Below are 11,040 nucleotides of genomic sequence, written 5' to 3'. Positions count from 1 at the left end.
TTTTCCAAATTCCATTATACTACACTTTTTTGTATTGAACTCCATCTCCCACTTCCTACACAATTCCTGTACTTTATTTAGATCTCTCTGTAGTGATTCACAATCTTCTTCAGTTTTCACACTTTTCAGTAGTTTTGCATCGTCTGCAAAGAAGCTCGTATAGCTTTCAATTCCTTCATCCATATCATTAATATATATAGCAAACATTATTGGGGCCAGAACTGTTCCCTGCGGGACACCGCTTATTACTTCATCCCATTTTGAGTGCTGGTTTCTTATCACTACTCTCATTTTTCTTTCTTGCAAAAAGTCTTCCATCCAATTTAGTAATTTACCTTGTATTCCTCCTTCAGATTCTAGTTTCTTAAGCAACTTCTTATGTGGTACTTTGTCAAAAGCTTTTTTTAGGTCTAGAAATGCACAATCAGCCCATCCATCTCTTTCTTGTATTATATCTATTAGCCTTGAATAGAAACATATTAAATTGGTGACGCATGATCGTCCTTGTCTGAATCCAAATTGCCTTGGATTTAGTACGTTGTTTTTTTCCAAGTATTTTACCCATCTATTTTTGATAATTCTTTCACAAATTTTTGCTATTGTACTTGTTAGAGAGACTGGTCTATAGTTGGTAGGGTCTTCTTTATTTCCTCCTTTATATATAGGTACTATATTTGCTTTTTTCCAATCTTCTGGAACTTTTCCTTCTTTCAAGGAACTGCTTATTATGCTATGTATTTTGTCTGCCAGTTCATTCCTGCATTCCTTCAGAATACAGTTTGCTATTTCATCTGGTCCATGCGATTTTCTGACATCAAGATTACTCAAGTGTATCAATATTTCATTCTTTGATACTTCTATTTCTTCTATAGGGGGGACTTTCTCTTTCCATTCAATCTCTTCAGGTTGTATATTCTCCCTTGTAAACACTGATTTAAAATGTTTGTTCATAATTTCCGCCATTTCCCTTTCCTCAGTGTATTCAACTCCCCCTTGTCTTAATTTCTCCAAGTCCTGTTTGTTTTTCAGTTTGTTTACAAATCTGTAGAATAGTTTTGGTTGATCTTTACATTTTTCTATGACGTCTTTTTCATATTTTCTCTTTTCCTCTCTGCACGTTTGTACATATTCATTTCTATAACCGGTATATATTTTCCATTTTTCAGGTCTGTCTTTTTTCCATCTGGTCCAGGCTTTGTCTCTTTTGTCTATTAACTCCCTACAACTTTTGTTGTACCAGCATTTTCATATTCTTTTTCTTGTTTTTGTCTTGGGACATACTTTTCCACTCCTTTTTTGTAAATTTTTGTCAAAATATTCCATTTCTCTTCCACTGATGTTTCTTCTTTGTATATTTCTTCCCAGTTTTCTTTTTGAAAGAATTCTCTTATTTTATCAAAGTTTGTTTTTTCATACATCATTCTTCCTTTTCTATATTGTTCATTTCTTTTCATATATTTTTCTTCATTAAGTTCCATTTCAATCAATATGTGGTCACTTTTACCTATTGGTGTTTTATATTCAATCTTGTCCACTATTCTAGGTTCAGATGTAATTAATAAGTCTAGTCTCGATGGTTCTTCATTTCTATACCTAGTGTTCTCCTGTATCCATTGTGTCATTGTGTGGTCAATAATCATCTCAAGTAGAGCATTTCCCCATGAGTCATCTCCACCCTTTACTGTCATTTCTTCCCAGCAGATTTCTTTGCAATTAAAGTCGCCCATCATAACTATTCTTCCTCCATCTTCCATTATTTTATTTAATGTTATCTTTGTGTCCTCTAACATACTTTTATGTTCACTCTCCTCCCATGAGGCTGTTTTTGGAGGCACATAATTTATCACAAATTTTCTGCTCTTCTTATCTCGGTCTAACACTTCTATCATAATCATCTCTACTGTATTCTTTCCATATATGACACCTTTCACGTTTATATCCTTCTTAGTCAGGAACATAACTCCACCCCCTTCCTTTTTCTCTCTGTTTCTAATCCAATAATTGTATGCATCATGTCCTACACTGTTGGGTGGTAGTGGGCCTTTTAATTTTGTTTCTACAATTCCCATTATGTCCGGTTCTTTTTCCTTCAAATAATCATTCGGCTCATTCAATCCTGTTATTAATCCATCTATATTTGTGTAAGACACTCTTAGTTTTCTGCCACTTCCATTGTGTTCTCTGTTTCCCTTATGTTTTTCTTTTGTATGTCGAACTTCATTAGTTTCATGTTCACTACTCTCCAATAGAATCTCTCTTTCTCTGACTCCGTTCTGTTCTCGTTTTTTGCCTTAGCTTCCAGTCTTTTCTGCTTTTCTTCCTCTCTTTCCTCTTTATTCATTTCCCTTTTTATCCATATCTTTTTATATTGTTCACTTGTTGCTAGTTTCCCTGTTTTGGATAAGATATTCTCTGCCGTTGTTTGTGACCTGAATTTAATCTTAATTGTTCTGGTCTTGTCTGTGCTATACTTTCCGAGTCTAAATTTCTCTTCGATTTGCTTCATAATTTCTGGTTCATCTTCCTGAACTGATTCTAGTAATTGGCTTACTTTTTCATTTTCCTCTTTGATTCTTGTGGTTCTATCTGGGTTGTGTTTCTCTTCCATTCCTAATATAATTATACATTTCTTCTTGTCTGCTAAATCTCTTACTATATTCTCCTTTTGTCTCATCACTTTAATAACTGAGTCTTCAGTATGTTCTTTCAATTGCTGTTTGACTATGTCAGTGAATGAAACCTTATTTCCTTCTTGGGTTGTTTTCCAATTCTTAGCTTCTTTAGCTATTGTCTCTCTGTTTTCTTTAATATTCTTCTTCAATTCCTCATTCTCCACCTTTACTTCTCTTAACTGTCTTTTTAGGTCTTCTATTTCATCAGTTAAGTTTTTATTTGCCTTTTCTAGTTCTTCCAATCTTTCAACCCTTTGTAAAATGGTGTTCATATGACCTAACCTACTCTCCATGTCCTCGATCACCTTATCAACCTTCTCCTCTAGTCTTGTCAGTCGGGGGGGGGGTTTGTGTCCCCCCCACCCTCTTTAAATCCCTTGAAAATATTCTCATCACTTTCTACTGTATTGTTCCTATCTATACTTCTAATCTTTACATTCTTATTAGACATTTCGTCGTCTTCCAGTTGGGCTTGCGGTCGTTTGTTTACTTTTCGGCGGTCTGCTTGGGCCAAGTCCTCTACTTCCTCATTTCCTTCCATTTCCCCAGCAATCCCTCCCCTTCTCCTCTTTCCTTACTTTCCCACTACCCCACAAGCAATTTCCCCCCCACCCTGTAAATACAAAAAGGCACTTCTCTTTGCGTTGGGATCCACAATCGGCACTTTTCTTCAGAACGTTCTTCAAGCCGTCCGTTCGTTGAAAGTGTGTGTGTATATATATGTGTATATATATATATATATATATATATATATATAATATATATATATATGCTGTTTATATAAATGGCATGGATGAAGGCGTGGAATGTTATATGAACTTTGCAGATGATGCAAAACTATTGTGTAGGGGAAGTACAGAAGAAGATTGCAACTCTTTTCAAGAAGATCTGGACAAAGTCTGGAAATGGAGTAAAAAGAACAAAGGAAAAGAACAAAGTGAATTTTAACATTAAGAAATGTAGTGTAATGGAATTTGGAAACAGTAAATATAGAATATTTGGTCAATATAAAATTGGTATAAAGAAGTTATAAGAGTAAATTCAGAAAGGGACCTAGGAATAATTATCTTAAATGACATGACACCAGACAAACATGTCAACAAAATAACTGGAGAAACTTAAAACATAATAAGATCAATGAAAGTGGCCTTTGACTACATGTATGAGGAAATGGTAAAGAAGATATTAGTTACACTGGTAAGACCAAAATTAGAATACGCAGTGTCTCTATGGACACCTAGTACAAAAAAAAAAAAAAAAAAAAGGCAAAGAAACTAGAAAGAATTCAAAGAGCAATGACAAAGATAGCACCAACACTTTGTAAGTTGACATATGAACAAACTAAACTTATCAACTCCAGAACAAAGAAGAGAAAGAGATGATTTGATAACCATTTACAGAATTATAAAAGGGATGGAAATTCTTGATAGGGATGACCTACTAAAATGGGCAGAAGAAATAAAAGAGGACATGAGAAGAAACTTAAGAAAGACAGTTACAGAAGAGATCTGAAAAAAAAAAAGCTTTCCACACAGAGTAATAGATACATGGAACAAACTTAAAGAGGAAACGGAGAGTGCTAAAACTATACATGATTTTAAGAAAGAACTGGATACAGAAGGGTACAACTGCAGGTCACTACGGGCATAGGTCTCCTCCTGCAAAATGCAATTAGGAAAATAAATATATATATATATACACATTTACCTAGATGTATTATACGGTAAGGGGAGCTATGCTCATGATGATCTGCATTTGTATCTCGCAAAATCAAGTTCAAGAAAGAACTGGATGCAGAAGGATACAACTGCAGATCACTACGAGCATAGCTCTCCTCCCCCAAAATACAATTAGGTAAATAAATATATATATACACATTTACCTTGTATTATATGGGAAGGGGAGCTATGCTCTTGGTGACCCGTTTTTGTATCGCGCAAAATCAAGTTTGTTCTTGAATTCTTGTATTGTGTTTGCACACATTATTTCTTCATCCAATTTGTTTCATATATCTATCACTCTGTGTGGGAAGCTGTTCTTTTTCAGGTCTCTTCTGCAGTTATCTTTTTTGTTTCATTGCACACCCTCTTGTTTTTCCACTGTCTAGCTTTAATTAGTCCTCTCTATCAGGGCATTCTTTTACTTTAATAATTCTGTAAATGGTTATTAGGTTCCCTCATTCTCCTCTTTGTTCCAGTGTTGGCAATTCCAGTTCGACCAGTCTTTGTTCATATGTCAGGTTTCCAAGTGTTGGGACCATCTTTGTCATTGCTCTTTGTATTTCTAATTTTCTTATATTCTTTTTTGTACTGGGTGACCATATCAGTGCTGCATATTCCAGTATTGGCCTTATCAGTGTTTATAATATTTTCTTGATCATTTCCTTATCCAGGTATTCAAAGGCCACCTTTATTGATCTCAACAAATTTATGTTTCTCCGACTATTTTATTTATATGTTTATCTGGTGACATGTCTTTGGTGATGATTACTCCTAGGTCACTCTCAGAATTTACTTTCTTTAGTTATTTTTCATCAATTTTATACTGTCCTGTTATTCTCTTCTTGCTTTTTCCAAATTCAATTATATTGCTCTTCTTGATGTTGAATTCTACCTCCCATCTCTTGCTTCACTCTGAGACTTTGTTCAGATCACTCTGTAATAAATCACAGTCTATTTCAGAGTTTATTCTCTTTAATAATTTTGCATCATCTGCAAAGCAGTTCATGTAACTTTCAATGGCTTCGTCCATGTCATTTACATATATAGCAAATATTATTGGAGCTAGTACTGACCCTTGTGGGACGCCACTACTCATTTCTTCCCATTTGTCTGAGCACCACCCTCATTTTTCTTCCCTGTAGGAAGTCCTCCATCCAATTCAATAGTTTTCCATGTATGCCTCCTATTGTTTCCTGTTTATATAGTAATTTTTTGTGTGGTACCTTATCAAATGCCTTTTGTAAGTCCAGGAATGCACAGTCTGTCCAGCCTTCCCTTTCTTGTAATATATCTATCAATCATGAATAGAAACAAATTAAATTAGTGGTACATGATCCTGTTTAAATCCAAATTGCCTTGGGTTCAGTATATTATTCTCCTCCAGATATTTTGTCCATCAATCTTTGATGATTCTCTCACAAATCTTAACTATTGTACTCATTAGGGACACTGGTCTGTAATTTGTTGGGTCTTCCTTATTTCCCCCTTTATATATTGGCACTATATTGGCATTTTTCCAGTCTCCTGGTGGTTTTCCTTCTTTGAGTGAACATTCAATTATTTTGTATATTTTTCCTGTTAGTTCATTTATACATTACCTCAGTATCCAGTTTGCAACTCCATCTGGGCCATGTGACTTGTTAACATCAAGCTTTAATATTTTATTCCATATTTCATTCTAAGTAATGTTTAATTTCTTCAATGGAGGAAATCTTATTTCAATTTTTTTATCACAGTTTTGTATATTTTTTTTTCCTCTTTGGTGAATACAGATTTGAAATGTTTGTTCATAATATCTACCATTTCTAAATCTTCTGTGTATTCTCTGTTACCTGGACATAATTTAAGTACATACATATACCAAAAGCTTTTTCCCCCTACATGGAGGGTAGCCAAAAAGAAAAAGGCATAGAAACCACTCCCACCCATTCCATTTCCTATATATTCCACTCCCCTCCACCCTCCTCCCTCCCTCTTATCTTGGCACCTCCTGGATGACGGGTCATCCTTGCATCCTGTCCACTGCCCTGGGTCAGTTCTCTTCTATAGCTATGTTTTTTTATTTTCTTTCCATGTCCTCTTGTGTTTCTCTTGTCCCAGTTAAGTAAGTCCTCTCTATCAAGTATCTCTGTGCCTTTCATGATTCTGTAGATGGTCAATAGGTTACCTCTCTCTCTTCTTTGCTCCAGTGTCAGTAACTCCAGTTTAGCCAATCTCTCCTCGTATGATAGGTTTGCAAGTGCAGGTGCCATTTTTGTAGCTGCTCTTTGGATTCTTTCTATTTTCTTTATATTCTTTTTGGTACTGGGTGACCACAATGTCGCCCCATACTCTAGTCTAGGCCTTATCAATGTAACCAATATTTTTTTTTTCATGTCTTCGTCCAAGTATGCAAATGCCACTTTTATTGATCTTAGCAAGTTGTAAGTCTCCCCGACAATTTTGTTAATCTGTTTATCATAAGACAAGTCATTTGTGATAATTACTCCCAAATCTTTTTCGGATCCTACTTTCTTTACTTCTTTGGTTCCAATTGTATATTTTCCTGATATTCTGTTTTTGCTTTTTCCAAACTCCATTATGCTACACTTGTTAGTATTAAAGTCCACTTCCCATTTCTGACTCCAGTTCCATACCCTATTGAGGTCTTCTTGCAGTGCTTCACAGTCCATATCAGTTTCTACTTTCCACCTCTTCACTCCGGGGCACATCGCACGTCTGGCAGCATTAGCTGCCTGACGTGCGATGTTGCGTCATAATAATCGCAATATAAAAAATAAAGTCAGTGCTCAATCGTTTGTTCTCTTTCACCTGTGTATTTTGATAACCATAGAAAATTGATGAAGCCAGTTTAGAGAGAATGGAAATTATGTAGGTACGACTACAATAAATATAATCAAGATGGCGACGTCGGCATCGTCGAGTACCCACTTGCTCCTCTTGCCACCTACGTAGGCGTCACTGTATGGAAGTGGTTAACAGTTTTGGCGTCGTCAGCAAAGAAGCTCATGTAATAGTTCACGTCCTTGTCCATGCCATTCATATAGATAGCAAACATTATTGGTGCCAGTACAGATCCTTGCAGTACTCCACTGATCACCTCTTTCCAATCTGAATATTTTTCTCTGAGCACTACTCTCATCTTTCAACCAGTCAGGAAGTCCTCCATCCATTTTAGGAGGTTCCCTTGTATTCCTCCTATGTGTTCCAGTTTTTTTAGTAATTTTCTGTGTGGTACTTTGTCAAAGGCTTTTTGCAAGTCTAGGAATGCACAATCAGCCCATCCATTTCTTTCTTGCACTATGTCTATTAGGCTTGAGTAGAAGCATATTAAGTTTGTGGTGCATGTTCTTCCTTGTCTGAACCCGAATTGTCTTGGGTTTAATATGTTGTTATCTTCCAGATGTTTTACCCATCTATTCTTGATGATTTTCTCACAAATTTTGTCTATAGTGCTTGTTAGTGATACTGGCCTATAGTTGGTGGGTTCTTGTTTCCTCCTTTATATATTGGTACAATGTTAGCATTTTTCCAGTCATTAGGTATCTTTCCTTCTTTGAGTGAGCCATTTATTATGATGTGTATTTTGTCTGTTAGTTCTTCTTTGCATTCCTTTAGAATCCAATTTGCAATACCATCCAGGCCATGTGATTTTCTGACATCCAGTTTTGATAGATGTTCTGATATCTCTTTTTTCTGTGGGAGTTCCCAATGGTTATTGCCAACCAGTGTGGGGCTGCAGGTTTTCCACTTAGTGAAACTTTAACCAACTTTTATTTCTACTATTACAAGTCACACCATCTTGGCATATTTTGATGTGTAATTGCCATTTTGTAATTTACAGCAATGACAAAAAAGAAGAAAGAGGTGGAGGTGACAGACATGAAGGTTGATATCTCCCTCCATCAGGTCCTGGTTTACTTGTCTCTGCAGAGTCAGGAGATTGCTAAGGTTGATGTTTCAGGCAAGTCAATTAAATTTTTATAGACTTTTTGTTGGTGAAACATGCTAAAAGTGAATTGTCATAGTCCACAGTTTATTGTAGTGGTTCTTAAGTTACATGTATAATTTAACTTGGCTTATGCTAGTTTTATAATACATCAGAGTTTCACATATAATCCCACTTACTGATTGGTGGACTTAAGAGCTTTATTCTAATTAATACCTAATTATAGTGTATGTATATATGTAATGAAGTGATAATTACTAAATCCTCAAACCACTTATAGATTAAAGATTTTGTTGTGGCAGTGTCACAGGATTTTATTCAGTTCAAGGAATAACCCTGAGACAAGGGATTAACACTTATGTACTTATTTTGTAAACTGGATTTGGCCTAGTCATTACTTTGTATCATTTCATGTTCCATATAAAGGGAACTTTGGAGAAGTTTGCCTTTTATCTTTGCTTTAGAGGTATGACACCATACACATTACACTTGTACAGGACACCAAACTAATTCCTCACATCAAACTATTCACATTCACTGACTACACCACCCTGGAACAAAGAAGAGAAAGAAGAGATCTATTGGCCATTTACAGAATCATGAAAGGCATGAAAGTCCTTGACAGAGAAGACTTATTAAAGTGGGATAAAAGAAAAACAAGAGGACATGAAAAGAAACTCTAAAAGGATAGTTATAGAAGAGATCTGAAAAAAAAAGTTTTCCATACAGAGTGGTGGATGTCTGGAACAAATTGGACAAAATAATAGCGTGTGCAAAAACCATACAAGAATTAAAGAACAAACTAGATGCTGAGAGATATAAAGGTGGGTCACTATGAGCATAGCTCCCTTCCCATATAATTCAACTAGCTAAATATAAGGCAGACAAAACACCTGTTGATACTGTTGGAATCACTGGATGTAAGAAAAACATCAGGACTCAGTGGGATCTCAAACTGGATACTTAAGGGGACCCCCCGCCCAAAATCTTTTTTTCTGAAGGATCTTGCTGATTTTTTCTGTGTGATATCTAGGTCTGAGGAAACCTTCACAGCATATGTTTTATTCAGATCTGACAAGTAGTTTTTTATTTTTTAATAAAAAATGTAAAAAATACCATATTTTTGGGCTTTCAAATCCTATCTCCTCTTACAATTTTTATTCGATGTCTTTCATTTTACAGCAAAAGAATCTTCTACATTTATAAAAAAACAAAATAGAAAGCTTTTTTTAATATCTTTGTTTAACGCAGAGGAAAAAAATATAAAATAAATTATCGAAAAAAACGCAAAATTTTGACTGACACGTTATTAAAAAAAATTATTTAACATATGCAAAAAAACTCTCTATTTTATTTTTTGTCATTTATCTAGCTATTAATAGAGACCTCATATGCAAAAATCGGTTGAAAATTGAGGGAGGAGATAGACTTTGAGTATCAAAAACTTACATTTTTCAGAAATGAGTGTTAAAGTTTGTTTTTTCCTTAGTTTGACTAAATTTTACATTGGACCTCCTAAGACCCATTGAAAAGAGGTTCCATTGTATTTTCATGATGATTTTGCATCTTTCAAGTAACTCAGGCACTTTGTACCCTCCTACAGTGTAGGATATTATTCACTCAAAGTGAGGGTCTCATAAGCCGCCACCTCACTCTTTGTTGCAAAGTTTGAGTTCTTGGTCTAGAATGACCCAGCAAGGTAATCTGATTGCTGGGATTCAGCTCTCTTTCTTTTCTTGGGTTTCTTTTCTGGTGTTGGAACAGGCTCTTGCTGCATCAGGGACATCACTGTGAGGTTTGAGACTAAACCCAAGGTGTTGCAACAAGGAGGCATCCTTGTAGCCACTTGTTAGCAAACAGTTGTTTGCGTAGAGACAACTTGTCTGATATAGGTGTAGAGGACAGAGGATCAGGTGCTGAGGATGTGGATGTAGATGGAAGGGAGAGAGCTGCTGGAGGGAGTACTAGTGGTGGTGGCGGAGGTGGTGATAACAAAGTTGATGCTGGGGTTCTTTCTCCCCTTGAGTTGCTAATGTAGACGTTCTTATCTTCTGCAAGTGTGCCTTTTGTTTGGATAGCTTAGGCATGGCTAATATCTTCAAATATCTCTTCACTGAAAAATAGATGCGAATTTCACACGGCAAATTAGTGAATGCGGCAAGCTAACGTGTACATGTCCTTTACTTTGTAAGGCTCAGGCCACTGCCAGTCGTGCAGGCTGAACTTCCTCACACCACATGCCGGACGTGCATGCCGGACGTAAGAGAAAACTTTATGAGTGTATCAAACGCAAAAAAATAGGGTAAAATATGGTCAAACGTATGTAAACAATGGTCGTGCGCAGCATGTGGCTGCCGGGGGGAGGGAAGGTAGGCCCTTTAAACCAGTAGTGGGATTCAGCCGGTTCTTACCTATTCGCTAGAACTGGCTCACGCAAATTTGTCAGTTCGGCGAACCGGCTAACTGGCGAACTGTCTAGTTGCTCAGCTGGTCAGTGGTCTTCTGCATCTCATCCGATAAGTACCGGGACGGTATGTTTTGTAACCTTCGTTAGTGATTTATTGCATAGTTTATTTACACAAGTGGTTACCAGTTTTTTTTCATGTATATAGTGCTTGGTTTCTCTGTATATTTGTGTTATTAAACTACATTTTATTATAATTATGGACATACATACACGCACTCTCATACACACTCC

General features: G+C 36.1%; 1 protein-coding gene across 11 annotated transcripts in view; it reads left to right on the top strand.

Moving 5' to 3' along the window:
• Vps13 (vacuolar protein sorting 13C) overlaps nt 1–11,040 on the top strand; it is a 1,483,510-nt gene that overhangs the window by 586,373 nt on the left and 886,097 nt on the right. For all 11 annotated transcript variants that reach the window (XM_076210284.1, XM_076210280.1, XM_076210283.1 and 8 more), the window contains one exon: nt 8,238–8,357. In XM_076210284.1, coding sequence (XP_076066399.1) covers nt 8,238–8,357 — 120 coding nt within the window. The remainder of the gene's footprint in view (nt 1–8,237; nt 8,358–11,040) is intronic.

Source organism: Oratosquilla oratoria, chromosome 27, assembly GCF_046742065.1.
Source record: "Oratosquilla oratoria isolate Oo_2021 chromosome 27, ASM4674206v1, whole genome shotgun sequence".
In the NCBI taxonomy this organism is placed as follows: Eukaryota; Metazoa; Arthropoda; class Malacostraca; order Stomatopoda; family Squillidae; genus Oratosquilla; species Oratosquilla oratoria.
The sequence above is the reverse complement of the archived record's forward strand: the minus strand, read 5'-3'. Positions and strand labels throughout refer to the sequence as shown.